The sequence below is a fragment of the Anarhichas minor genome, unplaced genomic scaffold (assembly GCF_050575085.1).
Source record: "Anarhichas minor isolate MPS153535 unplaced genomic scaffold, ASM5057508v1 ptg000027l, whole genome shotgun sequence".
Taxonomy (NCBI): Eukaryota; Metazoa; Chordata; class Actinopteri; order Perciformes; family Anarhichadidae; genus Anarhichas; species Anarhichas minor.
The window spans coordinates 12548889-12576440 of NW_027466473.1; the positions used below are offsets into that span (position 1 = coordinate 12548889).

General features: G+C 42.5%; 3 protein-coding genes across 3 annotated transcripts in view; 2 read left to right on the forward strand and 1 right to left on the reverse strand.

Annotated features, from left to right (window-relative positions):
• The window catches only part of LOC142959817 (replication protein A 70 kDa DNA-binding subunit-like), a 33914-nt gene extending 32360 nt beyond the window's left edge, over positions 1-1554 (reverse strand). The window contains exons 1-6 of the mRNA XM_076101297.1: positions 1440-1554; positions 1072-1122; positions 716-794; positions 377-485; positions 185-276; positions 1-99 (exon numbers count right to left, since the gene is read on the reverse strand). Of these exons, the coding sequence (XP_075957412.1) occupies positions 1-99; positions 185-276; positions 377-485; positions 716-794; positions 1072-1122; positions 1440-1472 (463 nt within the window). The 5' untranslated portion in view covers positions 1473-1554. The remainder of the gene's footprint in view (positions 100-184; positions 277-376; positions 486-715; positions 795-1071; positions 1123-1439) is intronic.
• Positions 1555-1627: 73 nt separating this feature from the next.
• Positions 1628-8330, forward strand: smyd4 (SET and MYND domain containing 4). Its single transcript, XM_076102505.1, has 10 exons — positions 1628-1990; positions 2263-2407; positions 3095-3184; positions 4202-5201; positions 5562-5807; positions 6404-6609; positions 6715-6862; positions 6987-7103; positions 7569-7692; positions 7831-8330. The coding sequence occupies exons 1-10, from the start codon at positions 1854-1856 to the stop codon at positions 7952-7954; spliced, it is 2337 nt and encodes a 778-aa protein (XP_075958620.1). The 5' UTR covers positions 1628-1853; the 3' UTR covers positions 7955-8330.
• Positions 8331-20455: 12125 nt separating this feature from the next.
• Positions 20456-23864, forward strand: tpbgl (trophoblast glycoprotein like). The gene has a single exon (XM_076101947.1). The coding sequence runs from the start codon at positions 21281-21283 to the stop codon at positions 22352-22354; it is 1074 nt and encodes a 357-aa protein (XP_075958062.1). The 5' UTR covers positions 20456-21280; the 3' UTR covers positions 22355-23864.
• Positions 23865-27552: the final 3688 nt, after the last annotated feature.

The following is a 27552-nucleotide window of genomic DNA, read 5'->3' on the forward strand; positions in this document are numbered from 1 at the left end:
TGCTGTTGCTCTTGTAGGAGGGTCCGGGTTCTGCAGCAGACGGAGGGGATGCCGGGACAGAGGAACATGAGGCAGACTTCTGTGGAGATGATGTCTTACCTGCAGGTTGAACAAACACCATAAAGAGACCTGCAGACACTGTTTACTACCGTTACTAACTTCATGCATTTTAAAAGAATAATACCAGCTGTATTATACGGAGTGGGATTTCCAATCTTCCCTCCGGTTTTCTCGGCCGATTGCAGAACCTCCATGTCCAGCACAATCACCACATGCCTGGAAGAAAGTCACAATAATGCCAAAAGGGGAATTACACACAACAAACAAACATGGAGTAGGGAGCAGGAAGTAAGAACATGCAAATGAAACCACATACCTGCCATCTTGCAATGTGTTGTTGATGGTCTTCTTCACCATACACACACAATTAGGTGCCAGGATGTTCTCTTCTGGCAGATGGTTTAATTGTGTGGCCAACAGGAAGGCTAGATACACAAACACATACAAACGTATTCATGTACAGCTAAAAAAAAAAGTTACGTATGCATCATTGGTACTTGATTATCTTCTGAGGTGCACATTTGCTTAGAGCTACTGTCGTTCTTTGTAATTTATGATATTACCCTTGTTAGATTTAACACACGTGTCTGTCAACTTGCTACCAAAAGGCCAAACCCACAGTCCGACGGTTTATTGGCTTCTGCAAAATACTCACAAGACCAGGAGTGACTGCCATCACTCAACATGAGCCGGAACCTGGGCGGACCAGAACCACTGGTGACCTGACGGATGTTCTGACAAACACAGAGGGAAGGAAGGGTTGTATAAGTAAAACACTCATCATGACACTAGACATTTGACAGATCCATGAGGATGTATTCGTTCTACCACCCTGTGTACAAACCATATATAATCACAGTAATATTAAAGATAATCTTCATATAATTACATTCAGCTGAGAAGCTCTCTCAATACTTAATTGATTATCTTTGGATATTGATTAACAATAGAAATATTTCAATACAATACACCTGGATTGTTTGGTAAAGTGGACTCTCAGAATCTACTTACCAGCAGCTGCAGCACGACATCAGTGTCCGCTTGTGAGCTGTTGAACAGAGCCTGGACAATAACACACACACATGGACTTGTTAGTTTGGCCCCATCACACTACCATGCTACTAATGCAAAGCTACAGTACAACATTAATTAGAAAGATTCATGAAGTGCCAATTGTTTTGTACCACCCCTAGCAGGTAATGTTAAGCAGTAGTGGACAAACAGAGCGGGACTACATCACACCTTCCTGGTGTTGTGAGTTATCTCATTAGCTGGCATTGCTAACAGCTGCAGCTAGCAGAGCCAACACTATAGGCTGGTATCTCAAGTGCAGAACAAAAACAACGTTTATATTCAGTTGTGTACATATGTATGCTTACTTCAACTGCTCCCTCTGTGAGTTTTAAACTCATGTCGCCCCGGTAAAGTAGCTCTCCAAGCAAGCAGACTTTGGCTTTATTTATGCGTAGTCGAGTGAAAGGTATGGAACCTATCGCGAGAGGAGCGATACAAACGATATTTCAACACCGGATATGGCACATTCGTGCCTTCAAAATAAAGGAGTACATGTGCACGGCAGACATGATGGCTCCTAATGTAAAATTGGAAAAGTAACTTAAGTTACCACGCAAATGGTACTTGAACAACACACTCGGAGGTATATTTTGAAGGTTTTGGTGAGAAACTCCCGTTTCAGTCAAGCTAACTTGATAGTCGTGCTCCGCAGACGCGCAACGGACTCGAAACAAACCCTGAACTGTCCACCGGCTACTCATGTGGTTTACTTGTAGTTCATGATGGATCTTCCGTGCGTTCAGTGGCAAGATCATGTTGCACAGAAATGGATCGGACTCGACCCCGAGCTGAAGGAAACGTTAACGTCCCAGCTTGAAGTAGATGATCTTTTCAAATGTGCCCTAACTCTGACAACGTGAGTAGCTAACGTTAGCTTACTCCTCTAGTTTGTTGCTAATGAGTTTCCAGTTTATATCCGATCGATCTGAATAGTTTAGATCAACTACTACGAGCAAGGGCGCTGTTTTTGATTGGACCCCTTTAAGCCATTTACATTATATTGACTTGAATTAGTTTGCAGAACTTGTCTAGGAATAAACAGTAAACCCACGCTTTCCTGCTGCTGGAGAATATTTTGAACACAGAGAGACAGTTTCTCTGTAATTTGTCTCCGTTTCTGTTTCACAGCCAAGATGATCTGGACTTGGTGCGGTCGATCTCTTCAGGATACTCTGCACAGAAGGATGCAGAGCTAGCAGCCACATGCAGGGAGAAGGGGAACTGTAGCTTCAAGACCAGAGACTACCCTGCAGCCGCTCTGCACTATTCACAGGTGACGTGAAGATATTCTTCTATTGCTCCACATGAAAATATATACTTTAATGATACTACAATGACGCATTAAATCACGAGAAATGCCACTATTCAATTCTATGATATTATGGCTATAACTATAATAATGTGAAGATAATGTCCCTGTAAACCAGGGGTGTCCAAACGTTTTTCAAAGAGGGCCAGATTTGATAATGTGAAAATGCCCAAGGGCCAACAGTCCCTGCTGACATTATTTTAAACAATACAAGTAGCCTATACATACATTGTTATTTAATCATTTTATTTTCAATGACAGCAAATAGCAATGTAACCAAATGTAAGCAGCTATAATCACTATTTTAAAATGTTTAGTGACTCATCTAAAACATTTAAGAAAGGAATAACTTCAATAGAATCATTCTATACACTGTAGCTTCTTTACATTCTATTATAATGTAAAGAAGTTACATTCTGATACAATGTAACTTCTTTACATTCTATTAGAATGTAAAGAAGCTACAGTGTTGCCTTTTCTTTTCTTTCCACAAGAACGTAATTTTGTCAGGTTGATTAAAAAAATGTCACTTTACTTCCTGACATTATTTAAACTGTTTGAAAATCAGATGTACTGTATGTATAAATTGTTTATAATTTGCACTATGTAATATGCACTAACAACCAGCTTCTCTGTCTCCTCTCATGACAGGGCTTATGTTTTGCTCATCAAGGTTCGGAGCAGCTGTCTCTGTGCTTTGCCAACCGCTCTGCTGCGCTCTACCATCTGCAGCACTACCAGGTAAAATGGTAACATCTTCACCCGTTGCATAATGAGACAGTGTTGTACTTGGGGTGTCATTAAAAGCTGCTTCTTATTTGTTGACTGAAAACGGGCGTGGAGACATCTAACGGATTGTGTCACCGTTGTGTAATCAAATTCAACAGCACTTGATTGCAGGAATCCTGCAGGGGAAAATCATCATGTTTTAATTCTATGTAAACAGTATCCTCACATCCTTAACATGCTGTTAAGTGAAATAGCAGATGGTTTGCAGGAGCACATAAATAGGTGATTTAATAATAATGTCTCAGGATTTATGGGAAAACTGTTTTTAACTTGACCTTTTCACATGTGTCATTGACATTAAAGTGCATTCTTCAGTAGGCCATCCTGGTGATGTATGATTGGAGGAAAGACATTTAGTTTTGCGGTCAGGAAGCAGCTCTTCACCCACAGGACGTACAGTATGTTTCACTATAATTTAGCCGGTTTTCACTGCATCAACTTTCTCCAGGAACCCATGAAACATCATTAAGATATTATTGTAGAACCCAGGGGCTCATCTTCTATGATACCTCATTTAAATTATGCCTTTTGGCCTTCTTATGGGCTAGTTGACTCAACTTTGTTTCAACCAATTCATTTCTTCGTCTCTAAAAAAAGCAAGTTGAACACATTTCAGTTTTCACCCATAGAGTCATTTAGCCCCACACATGTAGTATCAACAGCACATAAAAGTATCTGTAATGTGTCCGGATAATAATCTATTCAATGGCCTTTTGAAGTTTAAATACAACAGTAATGAAGCTCCTGCCATTACGTGGTTAGTAACAATGACTACTGAGTGTCCCACAGAAATTGCTTCATCATCACTTTCTCAATCTTGTCAGGTCTGCATCTCTGGTTTAGGTTTTTATCTGTCTCAAAGCTAAAATTCTGATTTAAATAAGTTATTAAATCGTCAGTTAGTTTGTTTTACTCACAATCTTAGATTTTGTAGTGACTCACACTCCGGTGTTTCTGTTTTTCTCTCAGGAGTCCCTTGATGACATTGACAAAGCTATAAAGAATAGCTACCCCTCTCATCTTTTACACAAACTAGAGGACCGTCGCACACAATGCCTCAAGCACCTCTCTGTAGGTCAAAAGGCAAAAGAGGATCATCACAATCCTGCCTCAGAGAATCACAAAACTCCAGACAGAGTAAAAGGGGCATCTGTTGGACTTCTCACATTTGGGATTTGTCCTCAAGCTGCTGTTGGCTTCAGCTCGGAGAAAGGTCGACACCTTGTGGCTGCAGAGAGAATAGCAGCTGGGGAGGTGATCCTTCATGACAGGCCGTACAGCTGCGTCCTCATACCAGGGATGGAGGAAGTGAAAGGGAAGGGAGGAAGGCAGCACGCAGACAGAGGAGTGTTGTTTGGAGTGGAGCACAGGCGCTGTCACAGGTGTTTGACGGAAACGGCGTGTCCCGTGCCGTGTGAGGGGTGTAGCTACAGCCGGTACTGTTCAACTTCCTGTCAGCGAGACGCCTGGGAGGAACACCACCGCTGGGAGTGTCCGCTGGGAGCAGATCTGAAGACGATGGGTGTGATGTCACAGCTCGCTCTGAGGGTAACTCTAAAGGCGGGGTTAAAAGACATCCAAATGGCCAGGGATCCAATCAGAGACGAGCACACAGAGTCAGAGCCAAGCGGTCTAAACGGAGAGTCCAGTGATCCGTGTACTTCATACTACGGGGACTCGTACCCGAGCGTGTTTCACCTGCAGCACCACCTGAATCGTCATAGCCCTGAAGTGCGTTTCCTGTGTGCGATTACCGTAGCGACACTCTTCCTAAAGCTAAGCAAAGCAGGACCCCCGCCTGCCTCTTGGGACCTTAGTGGACCCTCAGGGGCAGACAGACAATCACCAGACAAGGAGGGAGGTATCGCAGATTGGAGCTCGAACCTGTGGCCACTGGGAAGTGCAGTTCTGAGGCACATCCTGCAGCTGAGGTGTAACGCCCAGGCAATCCTCATGCAGCAAGATACAGGTTACTGGTTTCACAAGTGTTGTTGGCTTGCTTCACATTGAGTTTTGTCACAATGAAAGAAATCATAACTACAGTACGTCACAAAGTCAGAAACATGGAAGCAGTTTGTTCTAGTGATGCACCGATCTGACTTTGATCACAGAAGACTTAGAAAAATTCAAACATTTGAGATGTTAGAACAAGTAAATTCGGGGAATTTTGCTTAAAAATGTCAATTAACCATTTATTTGACCAAAGCTGTTGCCCTAGCAGCACAATGAAAAGGTCTATTGAAGAATTCAAGCTTTTCCAATGATTGAACCTTCAGCTTTGAATGTTCTTGAGGTGCACAATGACCTTTTAGTTTCTTCCATCTTACAGGAGCAGCAAACTCACCAGTGCAGTCCAGCAGGGAAATCCGCATTGCCACAGCCATATTCCCAACTCTCAGTCTTCTGAATCACTCCTGCTGTCCCAACACCAGTCTGGTGTTCAGCACTGGAACCGGTCTGTCTGCAGACTTCAGTGAGAGTGTGACTGAGTACAGAAGCACAGCCCGCGGAGTCACTGTGACTGTCAGAGCATCCAAAGCTATCGCTCCTGGACAAGAGATCCTGCACTGCTATGGTAAGAAACTCCTATGAGTGTGAAAGGATTGTTAAGGTGCTGACATATTTCTGGTTTATGTTTGTAGTCCTTGTCGTATTGGCCAATCACGTTCCAGCGGGCTTTGGCTGAATGCAGGTTAACGGGCCGAAATGTAATTTCCGAACCCACCGGCTATCGTCTGACGATGATTTTGCATTTTTTTTTTTGGTGTGAAATTAGCTTGTAAATTTGCTACCTGTGAAACAATCTGGTCGTACACGTTGACACTCAAGTCCAACTCCAGTCTCTCATGTCAATTTGCCAAATGAAGTGTAAACAACGAGCAGTGCACAGAAAATAAGTCTTTGCCCGGACACCTGCTGGCTACACTGTGATCCCAGAAATATAGCCCCTTGCCCCCAGAGGCTTATCAGACAGACCGATAGCCGATGGGTTCCGGGATCGGGTTAAAATATGGTCTGTTTCATTTTGTTTGTCACCCAGCCCTGATGCAGCACTTCCAGACATCATTCTCCACTGAAATTACTATGTCATTGCTTCCAGCGGTGTTGTTCTGTTACTTTTGTTCTGTGAGTTATTACTTGTGGCGTTATCCTCCCTCCTCCCTCCCTCAGGTCCACACAGCAGTCGGATGGCAACCCGAGAACGGCAGCGTCTCCTGCAGGAACAGTACTATTTCCTGTGTCGGTGTGAGGCCTGCACCCAGCAGCAGCAGGAGGAGGAGGAGGAGGAGGGTCCAGAGGGCAGACAGCAGGGGTCGGGTGTTGGAGGCAGTCTTCAGTCTGGACTCCTGTGTGGCAAGTGCAAAGGATCTCTCAAAGTAGGCGTTCATTAGTGGTTTTGTTGATATGTTTTCTTACAATCATACATGATTAATTGTACTACTTATTAATGAACTCCATCTTGATCTTTATATGATTTTCAGAAGAGCAGCGAGCACGGAGGAAAAGGATTTATATGTTCGCAGTCATCCTGTGCTCATCGCGTGTCTTTATCTGAAGTGAGCCGCAGGCTGCAGGAGATCAAGGTCGACCTGGAGAAGGCTGTGGACCTCATGGAAAGAGAGAAGCCAGGTGCTTGTGAAAAACTACATCCAAATGCTGATACAGAATGCAGATTCAGTAATGTATCATTATCATTTGTTCAGAAGGTCTTTGTAACATCCCCGTGTTATACTTCTGCTCCTCCCTCCCTCAGATGAGGCTCTGAGACTGTTAAGAAGGACCCAGAGTCAGCCTGGACTGACCCTTGCAGAGACGCACCCAGTACAGGGGGAGCTGGAAGATGCAACAGCCAGAGCATATGCTACAATGGGTGAGAATGATAATGCATGAGCTGTGTGGTTAATACACTCCTACTGTTCTGTAGGTTAAGGCGCACTTTTACCATTAACGGACATCTCTACCAATTGGTTAAGCATGTTAACGGTTACTTCCTGGAAGGTTGCCACTTGGAAAGGGCTGGCTCTAAAAACCCAGTGCACTCTGGGGATTTTATTAGCTTTGACATGCTTCAATGGAGTGCTAGAGATGGCTCACTTCGGTGATTATTACATTTTTCAACAAGATTCTACTGCTCAAACGCTCTACCAAACAGCAGGAAGACAATGCGGCTGCTTATTTTTAGGTCAAAAATAAACAACTACCCTGGATACTTTTCCCAAAAATTATTACCCCCCCCCTAAATCATTATGAACTTTAGCTCTATTATGTCATAACCAGAGCAGTTTGGATTTCTGCAGTTCTCTTACGGCTTTTTTCTTCTTTGCTGCTCCTGTAGGTGACTGGAATAATGCAGCCTCCCATCTGGAGAGAAGTGCTGTAGCTATTGGCTCCCAGTACGGAGAAGACAGTATTGAATTGGGTCGACAGCTCTTCAAATTAGCTCAGCTACACTTCAATGGGTGAGTGAGTTGTACAGGGAACATTTTCAGGACACGCACTCTTTTCAATGTCTGAAACTGTCCTACTGTTGTATTTATGTTGACTGGCATTATGAGAAGAAGTAAGAGGTCTGTGTGTCTCTCCTCTCCTTCTCACAGTGGTGCCAGAGGCCCGGCCCTCTCCGTCATCCCCAAGGTCAGACAACTCCTCTGCCTTCACGGTGGCCCTCTCTGTCACGAAATACAAGAGCTGCAAGCTATGGAGGACTGTCTACAGGGGTAGTCCTACATATGCACAAGATCGAAAAATCTTCACAATATAATTAGTTTTTAACTCTGAGTGATACAAATATGCAAACATTTCTGATTGTGGGCACTTGTGTGTGTGTGTATATACAGGTACTATTATACTGATATACTAATTTAGTCAGTATAAAATTATACAGTTTTAGAAGTGACTTGCAAGTCTACACAGCCACCAAATAACCACAGGCATGCATGCAGTTGATTGTGGCTCTCTGACCTCTTGGTGTCTGAATGTATCCATCAATAATTTCAATTTCATGCTTCAGTGGTAGTCTTGCAGTGTGAGGCAACTTATACACCAGGTACTTCCTGGGTATACATGTACTTCTCTGAATTAAACTGAAGTAAATGTGTTTTTTGTGATTGGGGGCATTTTGTTTGAAGCCAGTCAGAGGTCGGTCATGGTTTACACTGAAGCAACTAAATCAATCTATTAAATCTGCAAATACCTTCAGCTACGACATACACATATAGGTAGCCCTCTGACCTTTAGGTGGCAGCAGTTATCCACCGACAAATTCAATTTCATGCTTCGGTGACCGGAAAGCCAAATGTAGTTCTGACCTTTTACACCTTCAACTTAAAAGTCTTTATGACTATCATCTTTATCTCTCAAAGTCTTTATCATCTTTTTTTCCCTCTCTCCACTTGTAATCAATTAGTAACCTATGTAACTGGAGATGAGTGAAAGCTCCTGTTGAGACAATAAAATCTTGATCACAGCTGGACCTCCTGAAGCCTCTGCCAGTTAGACATCAACAGTATCTGGAGGGCAGCCAATTCGACAGATGTGGAAGAAAGCCGAGGTTAAGAAGAGAAAAAACTCGGGGGAGAGGCAGCGGGTGAAATCAGCTGAGGTGTATAAAGTCAAAAACAGGGCGGGTTCCTGCTAAATATTACAGAGACAAGGTCGCCACGGGTTTGGGACCAAAAAAACAGCTGCTGGGACTAAACACGAGGCAGAAGAATAAGACAATATTACAGGGATTATTTCAGTCATGTTGAAACACATGACAATCAGAAAACTGAGAAAGGGGCTGCAACCTAAATGTTTTCGTTATCTTTCAATCTGCTGATTATTTTCTCGATGAATCTGCAAAACATTCATATTCTGATGACCATAAAACATCAGGAAAGCGATCAACAGTTCAAAACTCCAAAATATTTAATTTACTTTAATGTTTTTTTGCCAAACAAAGCTATACAAACATACAAAACACACTTCAGGATGCTATACTATAATGTCAAAGTAGCTTCAAGTTATTTTCTATTGATACAATCTTTCTCCTGGTAAAGAATTGACTTACTCATGCTGCTGGACAGTCTGTTGCCACTCTGCAGACAATTACAATTACAATTAACACTCCTCGCTTAAATCCCTCTTAAAAAAATCCAGAGTAGTATAGTAGTAGTAGTATATTTTTTGTACAGTTTGTCCTTTAAAGAGCTACAACATGACGTCAGATAATGTCTTTATACACTGGGAGAGTCACTGATGCAGATTGCTATCTCTGCAAAGCCAGAGATAGCAATGCTTACATAAAGCAATGAGTTACACAATAGAAGTTTGCTAATGTAGCTTAATATCCCCTAATGTAGAGCTAGTAATTACATAGTTGGAATAGCAATTCTAGAGATAATAAAGCTGCAGTATTTGAATGTTGAAGGGTTGAATGAAAAATGCCCAAAGAAACCTGCATATTCATGTTTTCTGAGGTATTTCTGTTTGTTTATTTGCTTGCTGCTCCGCTTTTTTAAGCGTCTTTATCAGCCAGGAGCTCAGGGAGAAAATGTGAGGTCATGTTCTCAAGGAGAAACACTAGCAAACTCAATGTTGGGAAGTAGGGAGGGAAAAGGAGCCGAGAAACAGCAGACATGAGTAGGCCTGCAGACATCATCTCGTTGCTGCTGCAGTATCAGATCGCAGATTCCGTATTTAACTGCAGAGTGCCATTTTGGGCCATTTCCAGTGGCTGTGATCATGGACTTATCAGATGTCTTGCTATACATAATGCAATCAAAATTGGCCAGACCGCAAACAAAAAGATGTCTCATGGGTATTTTGTAACAAGGCCTGCTTCAATATCTGTAACACAGACCGACAGAGTTACTAACAGCTGAGTCGACCTAAAATTGCCCCTTTGCTTGTCTTTTGGTTTGTGTTTCTAAATGGTTGCTTGCTTTAGAGCTTGGTTTTGCAGGCATTACTGTCAGGTTACCTGATCAACAGAGGAGCAGATGCCCAGTTCTTTAAACCATTCAACCATTGCCACTAGAGCACAAAGGTCTTGTTCAGAAGCACAACCTAAAAGAGAATCCCAAAATAAAACCAAAAGGCAAGCAATGCAGTCATGCTGAAACTTTTCACCTCTAAGCTCTTTGACGTATGTTTTACATCTTAAATAGTAGTTTTGGTACTAACACAGTAGCAGTCTTATTGACCTCCCTTTCACCGCTTATCCATCAACCTGCACTTCCCCCATGCAGACCCCTTTGGAAGGTCTCGTGTTCAAAATATCCCCTCTTGCCTTCTTCCCGGCCTGATAGTTACATGAGCCCCTCACTTCCTCTATCAGAGCTCCGACCCCCTCAAGCTCTCCGATGTCTGCATCTGCCTTTAAGTGGATTTGTTCCTTCACTCAGTCTCTTCGATGCTCGATCTTTCAGTCCCTCTTTCCACAGCGGAGGACATCTGATACATGATGCAGACGATGGTAATGTGGCTGGTGCTCATGTAAAAATAAAATCCCCCATCTATCTCTCACACAGGCAAGGTTATTACCGACTATTATGGAAATGGCTGACAGTAAATAATAGGCCCTCAAAACTGAATGTTAAAGTACAATGACGTATTTAAAACAGTTTGGAACGACTCAATGTTCTTGATTTGTGTTGCTGCAAAAATAGAAACATGAATTAGTTTTTACCTGATCTTGCAGGCTACAGTGTCGACATCAAATGAAATATTAGAAAGAGAGACGGAGGGTGCTTGTGGGTTGAATGAGAATCACAATCCAAGTGTTTGAGGGCTGGTGTAATTTCATCTGCAGAGAGAGGCTTGCTAAATTTGGCACAGGTGCATGAGAGGCGTGTTCACTACTGGACAAGGTGAGGAGCGGCAGACCCACCGGCAATCACTCTCCTAAAACAGTCTGTTCACTTTGCTGGAACACAGCCACACACACCTATGACCAAGCAGCCCGAACCATACAAGGTTAGGGTTTGAATGGCACTCCAATCTTCTGCATTTTAGCCACACTAGCCTCGTGTCTCTGGGGTGGCAATGTTGGTCTGTCAGTCGGTGCATCGCGATGGCCCTGATTGAAATAATCGGAACAACTGTATCTACCTTTTGTGCAGATTTCCATGGTCCCCGGAGGATGAATCCTACTGACTTTTGGGGATCTTTTCTTGTAGAGCCACCATTAGGTTGACATTTATGGTTTGCAGTGAAATGTCTTAAAGGTGGAAACAGTCAGCAGATCGAATATTAACTGGAAGTATGTTCCAGAGCTGAGGTGCCAGTACAGCAAACGCTCGATCACCCTTAGACCTTAACCTGGACTCTGGAACGGCTAGCAGGCTTAACCGAACAGATCTGAGAGTTCCTTTTAGACAATAGGGACTTAAAAGTTATGTATTCTGGCACTTGGCCATGCAAAGCTTTGTAAGTAATGAGTCACATTTTAAAATGTATTCTAAAGGAAATTGGTAACCAGTGCAGGGAGACTATGGGGTGGTGTCAGAAGAGCGTTTGGTCTTTGTCACGAGTCTGGCTGCAGAATTCTGCACAGTCTGAAGTTTAGCTACATCTCGGGCACTGAGGCATGTAAACAAGGCATTGCAATAGTCCAGTCATGAGGAAATACAAGCATGGATAACTTTCTCTGTATTGCTAAAAGATAACATTTCTCTGATCTTAGAGATATTCTTGAGTTGGTAGAAACATGATTGTGTTATGTCCAAAGCTGAGCTCACTGTAGACGTAGGAAGTTAAGTTTAGCCTTATATCAACTGATTCTTGTCATTTAACTCATCAGCAATTTTATAAGTTTGTATTTACACAGAAGCGGTTTTTATTTATCATAATTTTATCACATTATCTCCCGCAAAGACAGGAGACGCTGCTGACAAACTCCATGCGGTGTGCTTTTCCCCCATCTCCTGACTAGCCACTGCTCTCTTGTTATAATATTCTCAGATATGAAAGCTGAATATTGCTGACATTATTCATCCACTCCAGGGAACAATAACCCAGGTGACATACTTTCAACCCCAAAAAAGTAAATAAATATTTTAGAGGAATACCGAGTCGGCCTTGGGGAAATTTATTTATTTACTTAGTTTATATTCTGTGGTGTCAGCATTCCCAGCTGTCGCCTGCGGCACCAAATATATTAACTGAAGAACTGCAACTCTTTCTTTTTCATAACTGCCGTAAAAGTATATTCATCTGACAAACCAATGATAATTTAAGTAGGAGATATTGTGTGTTTGATAAAGCAGTTGCTTGGCAGAGTCGGGCTTGGGGTTCTAAAACAGACTTATATAAAACTGTAGATCTATCTTGTCGACCAGCCACAGGGGTAAAAGCTAAGAATAGGACCCCCCCCCCCCCCCCCCCCCCCCTCTCTCTCTACTCTCCAGTAAAAAAATAATGACTTCCCCTTTTTAATAAGCTCCACCATAATAAATGTGAGATAATCTCTTCCTCCTCCTTCTCTTCCATCTATCCTTGCGTTCTTTTCTCTGCAAATGTCCCGCTCTGTCCTCAGACATAATGGCACGAGTATTTTCAGCCCTGTGGTGAAACATGGATGGATGATAAAGACAATGACTGCTCATGCTTCTCCTTCATCAGTTATATCTCCATGTAATGTAATGTGATTCTGTATTGCTCTCTGTAGGAAAATTTACTTTTCACTTTCTCCCTTCACAAGAAGAAAGCAGAGCTGCAGCAGGGATCATGCTTTCTGCTCCTCCTGTTGATAAGGGGAGTCTAGTTTAAACTGCGTTTAGTCCAATGGTTCCCAACCTAGAGATAAGCCAGCCTCCAAAGGATCACAAAATAAATCTGGGGGGGGTAATGGGATGGTTAATGGTGCAGGGAAAAATACACAGCTCCACAAATTTGTATTCTGGACTTTTCTCGAATGTATTTTTCTCTTAAACATTGGCTTATTTAACCTCTTTTGGATTTCAACAACCATTCAAATAAAAGCCTCAGAAATGTCACTTTGGTGGAACCACGATACCAGAAATGTGACAAGATCCCAACCAGACACAACTTTTTAGTAACTTTTTGGTCACAAGCCAGAAAGGTTGGGAATCTGTGACAATGCGTTGTATTTCATAAGCTTATTATACGAACACAAAAAAAGTAATGAGTAACTGCAGCTAACCAATAATTGTACTGGAGTGAAAAGTATGAAACTTCTGTGAAATGTAGTGGAGCAGAAGTACAACGTTGGAGGAAATGGAAATACTCAAATAATACAAACAAGCAAAGAACCAAACAACCCAAATTGTACTTAAGTACAGTACTTGAGTAAATGTACTTTGTATGTAATGCATTTGTAATGTGCATTTACACCACTGTGTGGTTTGTTATACCTTCTTTGACCACACAGTCTGGGAGATCTAACATCGCACATCTCTCAGCAGCCCCAAATAGATTAATTATTAAATAAATGAGAGGCGAGAGCACTAGACTCTGGGCGCTGGTCGTCCATCTCCACAGTGACTTGCTGCCCTCGATGCCGAGCAGAACCGAGGCAGTTTGCCTTGGAAAGTTCACCCTGTCCGGAAGTGATGAGCAGTCTAGTTTCTGATGGATGGAGGGTACTACTACTCTGACTGCCTGGCCCGGACAAACATAAATACCATCTCTTACTTTGCTCCTCCGGGACAGCCTGACAGCACCAAGGTTTATTGAAAGATGTTGAGGGAGTGATATCAGGCCACATGTACGACTCTGCTAAAAAAAATACAAATAAACGTAACTACTTAATTTGACCTTTTTTATTTTACTGTATTTGGATTGCGTGCTGGTATTTCATGATTAGGTCACCAATGTTTTATCACATTATTGGCACTTGCTTTTCTGATGACTTCTATCGATTCTGGAAACTCTTAACTCCTTTTTAATCAAACTCGAATCCTCACTTCATCATTGACTAATGCTATTTCTGACCTACTGTAAACTTGAATTAATAGACAGACCTTTTACTGACACCCCGTGGTCATGCGATCCCAAGTTGAGTATCAGCATTGCATCATTTTAATAAAATGTGACCGAAAATACAAAGCTAATTTTTGTTTATATGGGACCACCGTGTTATTGAGCTCAAATCAGTGTCTGACGACATTTGTACTAAAGAAAACATACTGTACAGTATTTATAGTGCAATAATAAAATAGACAAATGGAAGAAATTCTCCTTTCCAAAACATTATATCTGTATAGTGGCACCGAAACAGGATCGCAGACTACTGGGACTGATTAACCCCTTCTAACAGGACTGGCGGCGGGCCCGTGTCTTGCCCTGACTCAGGCAGTTGGTTCACTTTCCAAGGTGTCACTGATACACTTCAACCTTCCGCAGGAGTGTCTTAACTGCCATGGGGACCTCTGTGGTCGGTCAATGATAGCCAGAAGGACCAACAGCGGTCACCTGAGCATCAGATATCAACCGTTTTGTAACTCAATCTAAATAGAGACATTGCGAGCCAAGTATCCATACCATTTGTTTGTTACGTGATAGTTAGAAACGTAACGTTATTATGGACTGGGAGGAGACGTAAACTAATCCATCCGGCTACTGGAGGAGTCATTCTTGTGTAATACTAACTGTGTAAAGCCATAGACACTTTGAAGGTTTAGAAATATACATAAAGTCATAAATATGTGTTCACATACATATCACCTCATATCACCTCTGATTCCCTGATCATATGTTTTTATATTCAAGTCCTCAGATCCTAAAGGAATTTAGAAAAACAACCTCTATAATATATATATATATATATATATACGTAACCCCAAGGAACCCTGGTGTGACTCACACACTTTGTAATTCAATCTTAATATCCTCTTAGAGGGTCAGTATCCACAGCAATTGATTGTTACATGATCATGACAAAATCTGTGTCCTTTGACTCTTAAATATGAAACAATAAAACTATGGCTTTGTGCAGGTGAAGTTGAATTACCTGCATACGTTATGAATTCAAAACCCCTCATATTTATTTAGAGAGGAAAATATGTGAATATAATCTTGCGTGAACTGATTGATTGCCAGATCATATAACATTTAGACTCCAAGTCTTAACAGTTTGAGTACTATAGATTACCACTGAGTGTCATAGGCCCAGCCAAGACTTTCATTTGAAAAATTATGAATTTATGCATCGCTGTGACTGTATGGTTTGTGGGATATAAACTTTCCATTACGTGCGGGCAAGTACGATAATGGAATATTTTATTATATCTAATTATTCAAGTACATTATTTTGCATTATCTTTATTTTCACATTATAAAAGTGAATATATTAAATGTAATCGTGTGTAATGTTATGACATGGACTCAGTCTCTGATCACCTATAGTTTTCCACTCTGGCCACACAGAGTGATCAACAGCCACAGCTGACTCCTCTGATTGAGTGACTTGGCTTTGTTTGGCCGGTTGCGTCTGTCTGGCTCCGGCTCACTCCATTACAAGTCTGAATGACTAATTAATGGTCCCGGGACAGTTGACACCGGCTCCTCAAGATCCATTTACACCCTCATCCCCGGAGGGCTCTGCCTGGACTCCACTGCGCTTCTTCAATCCTCCCTAACCTCCATCCTCTCCTCCCTCATCCCCTCATCTATTATTCATCCGGCGGTAGAGTACTGTTTAAGGAGCAGGTCTGCGGATAGGCAGATTGAGAGACAGGTTGATCAGACAAATAGAGGTGCACATTGCATTTGGGATGGGAGGGAGAGAAAGATAGAAAGAGTGAGGTGGGGAACGTGTTACTATCTGTATTGGTCTTTTCAACTCTGAGGTATTTTGAAGTAGTTTGTCTGAAGGGGAGATAGATGAACTCTGATCTCCACCTGCACCTTCACAGCACACACATTCATATCTGAAGAGTTTAATGTTGGGTCGGAAAGATAGTATTAGACACTGTGTGTGTGTGTGTGTGTGTGTGTGTGTGTGTGTTTGAGTGTGCAAACCGTATTATTCACAGTTGCTACAGAGTCCTTCAACTGCTCAACGCCACACCATCAAGCATACACACAGTGCAAGGAGAACGATTAAGGAAGGCTGTTAGATTAAACTTCTGGTACCCACGAGCACCCAGGTGTACCACAGTACGGCCCTTGGCACCCATCGAACAGAGAGCAGCAGTTTAAGTGTGTAGCCAGTAATGATCCTGCACATACAAAGCTCTTTAGAGTCCTTCTCATAGCTAACAGAGCTATGTCTCTAATTGCCCGAGTCTTTACAGAGAGGGGAAGATATTTTCCGTTTTATTAAAGGTTGTCCTCAGCTTTAAGTCCTTTTCATGCAAAACGTAAACGAACATTGCTATTCCGTCAAAGCTACAAAGGGCAGAATACACTGAAGATGTACTGCTGTAAAATTGTGGGAATGGAGAAAGCTGTTTGACATAGTGGTTAAAGAGAGCAATCTGTTATTTGAAGGTCACGATTTCAGAGTGGGCTTCTAATTGCAGATTGAACATGGGAGAAATTGAAAGAGGACAACATTGTTTTTTTACGCCTTACATCTCTTTGACACTATCACAACCAAAACTGCACATCATAATCATTATTAGAACGGTGGGTCGTGATATTGGGTCCATCCCCACTTTAACAGGACCAAGTTTGTTTATCTCTCCCCTCTATGTTCGCCACCAACAGCTTTAGCTCAGAGTATCGGCTAAAAAGTAAATGTGCACTCAAAAACCTTTTAGCAAGGGTCAACACATGACAATGTGATTTCTGTCAATAACAGTACTGCATAATTTTAAGCCTGCAAAATTATTATAGTCACCTCTCTGTGTGATATTGTACAAGAGAGATGGCCATGGTGCAGTGTTGAGTCATGTTGGGAGCTCTAAGTTTACACCTACTGCACCAAATATTGTTATACCCTCAAGCCCCGACCCAGAAGACTCTAGAGTCTTTACATGTTGTATGTGCGCTCTTGTCCTTTACTACGGTCAAATTGGATTGTATTTAATTCTCTATTTTGTGTTTAAAAGTCCTGCATTTGTCGGTCATGTACCAGCTGGAGGGAGGACGAAGGACAGATCAGGTTGGCTGTTAAAACAAGGTTAATGACTGACGAGTGACTCAGGAAGGATGAAGGAGGAAATTAAAATGTGAGGGTAGAATTTGCAGCGGACCTATAATTCTACACACAGTGCACACAGAGCGTAATCCCGCGTACATACTTAACATTGCATACACACACATACAGCTTGACGCTGCTAATTTAGCATGAGCACCAGAGCTGTCAGAAATAATGACACACCTGAGGATATGACGAAAACGTGACTGCCAAGGTTATTGGCAACTGGTCACAAGTTTACACACCCACACACACACACACACTGTAGTCAGGAGATAGGGATGGGCAGCCTTGAGTAAATCAATTACAAGGTTCAGTATCAAGTTGAAGGTCACGAGGAGGGCACCATAACAATATCCCGCTAACGGCCTGTGAATAACAGCCACCGCTAAATCAGCTCTCTGCACGGGCAGATAGAGCGAACACTTGTGGAGCAGGCAATGGGGTCCTAAGAGGAGAAGAGGAGGACTAAGCATGTTGTTTGGAGGAAGAAATACTATCCCATATGTCGTAATAGGCAAAACAACCTGACATTAATATGGCCCTCTGTGCTTATCTGTAGCACCAGCAGGAGGCCCATTCCCCATCACCCTCTATCTCTTTCTGTCTTGTTGCCTCTCTGTCTCCGTTTCTCGTCCTCGCCCTCTCAGTGTCTATATTTATATTGATACCGTAGCTGTTTTTGTCCACCCGTTCCAGATTTAGTGCTCTTGAGCATGACAGCAAACTGCAATCAGCTTAAGACTACCCAGTGCCATGGCCCCTACAAATACAAACAAACGCTGGGCCTGAATGTCTTCTATGGTTCCGTTTGTCCTTTAAAAGAATACTTTTACCTTTTGAGAAATATTCTTATTTGCTTTCTTGCACAGAGTTAGATTAGAAGATCAATATTACTCTCATATCTGCTCCATTTACTTTATATTGCCAGTAGCGTCATTGAGTCAGTCATGATTCTGCACACTACTAGACTGTATATCGTGCCAAAAGTATGTGGATACTCTTGTCCACATACTTGTTTGCACTTTTGGTCAGGGGCTGTTTTTCATGGTTTGTGCCCCTTCGTTCCAAATAAGAGAAATTCCAATGTTACAGCATACACTGGTATTTTAGACAACAGTGTGCTTTCAACTTTGTGCCAGCAGTTTGGGAAAGGAAAGGCCAGTTCATGTTCCAACATGAAAATGCACAAACCATGGGCCATAAAAGTAAGATTTTTCCCAGTTTGGTGTAGAGGAACTTGACTGTCCTGCATAGAGCCCCGATCTCAACTTCATCCAACACCTTTGGGATAAATTGAGACCTAGAGAAGTCATTGCACAACATCAATTCTCTTACTTTACTCGTGCTACTGTGGCTTAATGGGTGCAAATCTCTTCCAAGGTTCCAATTTTGGAGCCAGAAGAGTGGAGGCTGTTATAGCAGTAGATTGATGCCTATATATGGTTTTAAAGAGAGACGTTAAACAAGCACATATGGGAGTAATGATTGCATCGCCCACATTCTTTCAGCTACATAGTATACCTGTGTATACAGCTGGCCCTGTGAGACTAGCATATCGGCTAGATATATGATGTTGGGGGTCTAAATGGGCAGCCGTGGCTCATGGGGTAGAGGGGGTCGCCCGGTTCAATCCCTGGCTGCTACGTGTCCTTGAGCAAGACACAGAACCCCTAATCGCTCCCCGGGCGCTTCACAGCAGCCCACTGCTGCTAATACGCTATGGATGGGTAAAATGCAGAGGTCAGATTTCAGATATGTATCTGGTGTAAATGAGGATTTACATTAGTTTAAAGTTGAATTTCAAATCATTGAAATAAACACAGCAAGCAATGTATTGACCCAGATGATGTTCAACAACATTATAAAATAACGAATACATTGTACATGTTCTTCTTCTGTGCAGTTCAGAGAGATGTAAGCCATAAGCCTGTCGAAAACTGAAAAGGCTGGCACTTAAATACAAGGCAGATTGCAGATACACCTTCTTCTTTATCAGAAGACAGAACACACGGCATGGTCTGATGCTCTTTGTCTAGGTGTGTGCTCTCACTTACTCAGTAAACACACACACACACACACACACACACACACACACACACACACACACACACACACACAGAAAGAGTGAAAAAGAAGAGCAGTCCCTTAGTCGTGCTCATTGTGACCGTGACTACATGTCAGTAATGACTATGGCAGCTTACTGTTACTTTGCATCTGCTCCAATTAATTAAACCCCAAATGGTTTCATTTGAACTTGGTTTGTTAATAGGCCATCGTGGTCAGGTCATCCTGAAAGTTATTTCTGTGCCCAATGTCTATTATAAATGGGACCACACGTGACAGAGAGAGTTGTGGATACTGCTGAGTAGCTTCAGCCTGTCTTTCTTATTTTCATTAATCAACTATTACCAGTGGTGCTTTACTCCTCTGTGCCATCCATGGTCCTGAGTCTGTCAAAACAGTCTCTGCTTCTTTATGTCGTTTTCTTGCTCAGAACTGCGCTGCCATTTGGAGCTATCCATGGTGCTGAACCTTTCTTCTTTCCTGTCTTCGTCCTCATTTCTTTTTCTTCCTCAGCTCATGTTAGGTTTGTTGTCAGTTTAAAAGAAGAACAAAAAAACTACAGTGCCTTCCACTTTTCTTCTTTCCACCCTTTTCATCTTTCCATTTGCGGGGTACTTCTTTCATTGCCTCATTGTGAACATAGAACAACAAAAGATCATTTTAAGTGGAGCTGTCCATAGGGCTGAAACTCTAACTCTCTTCCTGTCTTACTATGAGCACTTACTGACCACTTAAATACTTTATGAAATGGATACATTGTCTGTGCTTATGGCTTATTAACGTGGCCTTAATTATGTTGGTTGGTGGAGAAATAGTTAAAATATTGTCACTATTTCCTCTTCAGATAAAAGATAAAAGTAGCCTAATGAATTTGAGTGATGTTGTGTGCCATGGTACCCTTCCAGGCTGTGTTTCCGGTTCAGTCATCAGCAGAAACAACATGGCAGCCCCAGCCCCTTGTCAGTCCAGCATCAGATATCGCTCTCTGTTAGAAGCGGCTTATGTATTCAAGCGTATTGATTTGTTTGCCAACTCTATGCTGTAGACGTGGAGAGCGTGACCAACTCTCCAAAATTCTGTTTTCTTTCTTTGGAAAATGGGAAAGAATTGACCAAGGCCCCCATCGCACAGGCTCCACTGCCCGCACATAATTACAGCAACTGATTTGCAACAAACACAAGATGCCATAAATGAAGGCCGTAATGATGGAAACGTGACGTGGAAAGGAAACAACAAACTCTCTCGGAGTTCAATTATTCTGCAACCATTCAGGCATAATTCATGATGAACGACCTCATTTGTTGTTCAAACTGGCGGATTGGGTTTGAGGTTTTTTTTTTCAATGGGAAAAACGACGTACAATAACTCAAGAGAGTCTTCCTGCAACGTAAGGAGGGGATTTCTATATGTTTGCAATCAATAACTTGCGTAGCATTTATGCTATACATCTGTATTAAATGTCCCTTTATATTAATCATGTTTTTTTTAAAAAACTAGAATTAGGATGACTTGGGAGTGGGATACTTATATTGTCACGTGTATCGCTCTCTCCTTCTCCCTCTCTCTCTCTTCTCTCTCTCTCTCGCTCTCTCTCTCTCAGTGACAGGCGTCAAAAATACCACCAAGGGAGCGCTATCTGCAGCTTTTCACGCAGCCACACTCGGCTGTTATCCACCGTACCGATGCGTAAATATCCCAAAGAAAACTCATCTTTTCTCCGGACAGAGACACAGAGCACCGAGGCGACTGTGGAAAGAGCGTTTTTTTCCTTCCTATTCTGATGGTTCAAAGTAACCGAAGCCGGACTGAATCGACTTTACATGCCAGATAGGACAGTAGTCGGTCACCTTTTTTGCAAGACACATCGGCACAGACCTTTCTTTGAGACTTAAATGAGGGGGAAGATGTGGATATTTCACAGTGCCGACAATTCAAAGTGTCTTTTTTCTATTTGGAACCAGCGGTGTTTGTATTACGCAGCAGTGGCGTGTTTGTTGTTTTCTCCTGTCAGGACGGATCATGCTTGCCCGTCGTCCTGCATCTGTGCCAAAGACTCCGGGACAGTGACCTGCCGTGATGGGGAGGACACCGAGGTGCCGGCAGACATACCGGAGTGGACGTCCACCTTGATACTCAAGGGGAAAAACATTTCAACTTTACAGCGTGGTGCGTTCATGAGCAACGGGACGGAGTTGCAAATGACGACACTCTCCCTGTCCCATAACGGGATACAGGTTATTGAACCTTACGCCTTCCTGGGACTCCCCCGGTTGCATTTGCTGGATCTGAGCCACAACCAGCTGGAGTACATCTCAGCCAGGGCTTTCCACGGGTTACTGGAGCTTCGCTCTCTTTACCTAAATCACTCTATTTTACCTCCGGCCACAGAGCAGCTCTCGAATGCGCTCAACACACAAAGTTTGCGCAACCTCCACAGACTGGAGTTAGCGGGAAACACGCTGAAGTCAATTCCCCTGCTGCGATTAGATATGCACAATCTCCACGCGTTAGTGCTGGTAAATAACTCAATAGAGAGCATAGGGGGAGGCAATTTAACCATGTTGTACCAGCAAAAGCGCATACGCGTCTACTTGGCTTTAAACCCGTTTCGGTGCAACTGCGAACTGGAGGCGTTTTACTACTGGTTGAAGAACTCATCCCAGTGCCCGGATGCGGGGCGTCTCCTGTGCAGCGAGCCGGAGGCCAAGAGGGGGGTTCCTGTGGAGATGCTGCGGGAAGAGGACGTGGATTGTATGAAGGAGAACCTCGAGGCGGTTTCGTACGTGTTCCTCGGGTTAGTGCTGGCTCTGATCGGGGTGGTGTTTCTAATGGTGCTGTATCTCAACCGGGGAGGCATCAAACGGTGGCTCAACAACATCAGAGATGCGTGCCGGGACCAGATGGAGGTCTACCATTACCGCTACGAGCAGGACTCAGACCCGAGACTGGCCAACGTGGCCGTTTAAATCCGGCCAATGCCGTGTGGTGAGAGGGCAGGGGAGGCGACGTTTCCCTGGCAGTGCCCTGTTACAATCCAAAACCAATAGTTTTTACAAACAGTTTCATCTTTTTCAGCTGCTGGGCCAATGAACTGCATGTGGTATTCCTCTCACACTGGGATATCCACAGAGCCAAACACAGTTAAATGACTTTAAGAGACTATTATAGTAAGAGTTCATCTTGCACAACTGAATATTTAAACTTCCAAGCACTATTGTACACATTGTATCTCCTCAATAGAGGAATGCTTTCCATGCATCATGTTAACCTGCACAGTCTACAGCAGCTTGTCAGACTAACTTAGTAGTATTTATCTTATTAACAAAGTGACAAATATACAGTAAAGTTATATAGAATTTCTGATTTGAAAAACTTGAATGAAATTGTGAATCCCTGTAATTTCTGAATACTGCAGCCCTTTGCAAATTGTTGCAAACGAATGGCCTACATTCAGCAGACCCCACAGGAAGAACAAGGTATTTGTGTTTCTAATGAGGGAGTGCATATTGCAAAGGGTGAGAGAGGAAAGTGGTAGAGAAGGAGACTTGGGCAGGTAAGATGAGGCAGGGAAGCTGGTGAGTGCCATGTTCGTGCAAGCAGGCAATGCTTGAGTATACTGTCATATTTCATCATCAGGAACATGGGGTAAGTTACCAACCTGGCCTTTCTGAACAGTCTTTGATCTATGAAAATAACACACATGCATCATTTGACTCCAGGTCAGTTTATCCGGGAAGTGGCGGAAGAGGAAGAGACAGAATCTAACCATGCATGTGACTGTTGTAGGCATAGAGAACCAACCAAAACATAAATAAAAGGTCAAATAAAAATGGCGAGTTAGCAGTGTTCTTTACATCAGCGCATTTTATCATCACTGTCAGGAAATGTTGACTTCATGCAGCGCTGTGCCAGACATTAAACACTGGAAGTGTTTCCCTGTCGTATTTTGTAAAAAAAAAAAGTTTTTGTGAAATCGCTACAAGCAGGTGTGAATGAGGGCATCGGCTCCATGTCAAGTTTTGAGTAAGTTTACCTGAACTACAGTAAGAAGTCACATCGTCAGCACTTCCGCTCACCAGAAAAGGTCTCGACTATCTCACCTGCTTCTCTTTAAAGCACCAAACAGTCCGAGGCGGGTAGAGGTCCGCTGCTTGAGGGGTGTAACTGAAAGGCATGGCAGTGTTAATCTCATCAGCTCCGTGACGAATAAACCACGAAGAATCACGATCAACCCGTGAAGTCAGTATCTCTCCACACCCCGGAGCTCATCAACCGTCTTAACTAAAGGTCAAACATGAAAAGCTGGAAAACAGCAGGAGAGTAGGAGTGTGTGTGTGAGAGAGAATATTCATTTGAGTAATTTAACAGAGTCCAACTGAAACACGTTAGATATAAAATAGATGAAAGTGAAGACGACAAACATGTTTTTCTGACTTTTGATTTGTTTCATATACAAATTGCAGTTTTATAATGTAAGAGTTAATTAATGTGTTTGTGCATGGGGACAAATGGTTCACAAAACTATTCAAAATCAGCATGCATTCCCCTGCTTTCACTCTCCTATAAATCATAATAAACGTTGATTAATACACCAGATTTAAGACGACAAGGCGAGAAATGATTCATCGTTAATAAATAGATAATTTTGAAACACAAGGCTGGTTATAAATAGGCTTTTCTGTTCTCATCATGTAAAACTGAATTAGTAAGAGATGTTTGTAAATAAACAAATGGATGAGATAGATAGATAGATAGATAGATAGATACATACAAAGGTAGAAAAAACTGTTTTTTATTGTTGGTCAAAAAGACTGAATTAGTTTTTTGAAAGCATTCAGGCTTCAACTCTGCACTTCACTTGTCATTGCTCCATTTCTTTGTTCCTCTGCCATCTTGCTACATTCCTACCTTAAAAAAACACATGACACACCCTCCCTTTCTCTGTCTATTTCCCTTTCTCGCTCCCCTTCATCCAGGTAAATTACTTTATCCAGTTGAGTGACTTTGTAAAGGACGCAGGGACGGGGTTTAAGCTGAGCCCAGTGAAAAAGGAAGAACGGAAAGAGACAGATAAAGAAAAGGGGAGTCGAGAAAAGATTCATTAGAGTTCTTTAGTTCAGACACCAAATGTCCTTGACTTATGCAAAGCGATGACTCATCTTCTTGCTCTTCATGTGAATGGCCAAAGCCCGACTGCAAACTAGGGTAGATGTCTAAAATGAGCGAGAAAATATCGCCTTAATTGTTGAACAGCTGCTGCTTTCCGAGAATTTGATCTTGTCTGAGCATCTGAACTTCAGGCGACTTTTTAAATGGTCTCCATCTTTCCTCCGTAGCAACACTTTCTCTACGATGTCTCACAAATATACATATTTTGGTATATCTGCACTGAAACTTAGCTCTCGTATTGCCACCGGTATTGACAAATTTCAAACCATACCCAGTACCTATCCACAGCACAGAGGACATAATGAAAGATCACAATGCATTCTGGGTAAATATGCTTCTCTAATGTCTGTCATTGTTCGCTTTCTCTCTCAGCCCTTTCAGATCTCTGACGATCTCTCAGAGGTCCCCTTAAGATTAAACTTCAGATTTTGGAGGATTGGAATTAAAGTTGTGGACGGGGACTCCCCACAAAGGAAGAAGGGGAAGTCAACCAGGGCTTTTTAAACCATACAGCTTTGAATATCTGTCAGAGAAGGGTTGATCATGTCACAATTACCATGGTTACTTTCAATTAATTGTCAGCTTTCGAGACCGACATTTATAGCTCATTATTAGTGTGCACCCCCACAAATTCCCTTGCAGTTTTATTGAGTGCATGCTTGGTACTCCTAACAGGTTCTTATGAGATTAATTAAGCTTAAATTCGAACAATAAAAAGTTTGGTTGTTTGTTCCAAGCAAGGTCATTAACCGGCATTCAGTGGTAATGCCGTCTAAAGAGGAGCTCATTAGAGAGACTCCCAGGAGTCAAAGAGGCAGGAGTGAATCCTTTTGTTTGGGGTCACCGTGCCCTGTTTGATGATAAATCCACCCTCGGGGAATACTTAACATTTGGCATTTCATCATATTATTTTGTTGACTTAATTCATACAGCCAAAGCTCACACACAGTAAGATGAACAGAGACTACCATACAAGTATTGTACAAGACAAGAAAGAAAATGATGGAATAATCAATCCCATCTTACATCTGGACTACTCCAATCGATATTTCCATTTTCTGGCTACTCTGCAGTGTAATTACAAACCATGGGAACCGATATTCTGAAGTGTGATATTTTGAACTTTTGTCTGGCCTCTGAGTTTAAGGGTCGTGGGTTTTGATCAGAACCACATCAGGTTTTAAAGTGGACGACTGCAGTCCTGGCCTGGGTTTTGATTAGTCCTGGACTGTGGATAAACACAGTTGGCTGGTCGATTGGCCTTTGACCGGGAGGACAGATTCTGTCCTCACAAGCTGTCCAGCTGTCTCAGATCTATGCACTAATTAAACCCGTTGACTTGCAGGTCAGAGATACAGAGAGAGAGTTTTGACCTTAATCCCCCACTGGAAGGCAAACATCAATTATTATATTTCACACGTTAATTTCAATCAAGTTCTTTCCAGCGAGGTGCTCCTTTAATGGATAATTTGGTTAACAAAAATTCCATAATACCCTTCACCTCCCTGCAGTGTTGTAGTCAAGGCCACCTGAACCAAGACCAAGTCATGACCAAGAATTCGGGATGAGACCAAGTCAACACCAACACCAAGACCAGAGCAGTACGAGTCCCTCACTGCATGACACACTAATAATAAAATGTGGAACATGCAAGTCACTCCTAAATGTGATGAGAAATATCCACATTCTCATAAAAACAAATATTTTCACCTCTTTTATTACCATATACATGCTGTATGTGTGTATGTATAAGTGTACCATGAGAAATGTATTGATAAAATAATCACAAAGGCATTGCAGAGGAGAATTTTATGTAATAATAATAATAATAATACATTTTATTTAATATAGCGCTTTTCATAGTACTCAAAGACACTTTACATTAAAATCATCATATATAAAAGCAATACACTAAAAACATAAAATACACAATAATGGTCACACGTTAAAAGCAGTTTTGAAAAGGTGGGTTTTGATTTGGGATTTGAATGTGGAAAGGTCAGTGCAGTCTCGGATGTGTTTGGGGAGAGAGTTCCAGAGGGAGGGGGCAGATATGGAGAAGGCTCTGTCACCCCATGTCCGGTGCTTGGCCCTGAGTGGAAGGGACAAGAGGTTGGCATCAGAGGAGCGGAGCCGACGGGATGGAGTGTGGTGGTGAAGCAGGTCGGTGAGGTAGGAGGGGACCTGATTATGGAGGGCTTTGTGAGTGAGGAGAAGGATTTTGTATTGGATCCGTTGTGGGACGGGGAGCCAGTGGAGGTTCTGGAGAACAGGGGTGATGTGGTCACGGGAGCGGGAGTGGGTGAGCAGGCGAGCAGCAGAGTTTTGGATGTACTGGAGTTTATTTAGGATTTTGGATGATGTGCCGTGAAGAATGCTGTTGCAGTAGTCAATTCTGGAGGTGATGAAGGCGTGGATCAGAGTTTCAGCAGCAGATGAGGAGAGTGATGGGCTGAGACGGGCTATGTTTTTTAAATGTGTGGGAAATTGTCCTTTTAGTTTTCTATGCGCTAACACAGTTATGGTTTAATCAAATAAATCAGACAATGTACAGGCAACTTAGTGATATCCTCGCAGTTGTGGTCTTGACTGGTCTTGAGTCTGAGACCAAGACAAGGCGGCTTAAAGACCGAGACCGGTCTTGAGTACTATATGAGAATTAAAAAACGCCATACATAGATGCTTCTCTAATGACTCACAGACAAACTTGCTGACGACCTTATGGCCCCGTCATTTAATCGAAAGCTTCAAACAAAGTTGCTGTCTATGGTACTGAGTGCTGAATATTCAGCAACTGCCTCGCAGCTAAGAGGCCCTCATTGAGCTTTCACTGGCTGGAATGTACTCTCAAGGACAAGTAGGAAATATAAGCAGAAATAACTCCATCAATACTTGAATGATGAATACATGCAGATGTTTATCTATTTTAGAACATTTAAGCTACACTGCAGTCATTTCTTAAATGAATACGGGTCACTTATAACAGCATTACCCT

Bases quoted from the DNA above. Each gene is read 5' to 3' on its own strand.
- smyd4 (XM_076102505.1), top strand. From the start codon at position 1,854: ATGATGGATCTTCCGTGCGTTCAGTGGCAAGATCATGTTGCACAGAAA. The intron at 1,991-2,262 runs GTGAGTAGCTAA...TCTGTTTCACAG, and splicing joins TGTGCCCTAACTCTGACAAC to CCAAGATGATCTGGACTTGG. The intron at 3,185-4,201 runs GTAAAATGGTAA...TTTTTCTCTCAG, and splicing joins ACCATCTGCAGCACTACCAG to GAGTCCCTTGATGACATTGA.
- tpbgl (XM_076101947.1), top strand. From the start codon at position 21,281: ATGAGGGGGAAGATGTGGATATTTCACAGTGCCGACAATTCAAAGTGT.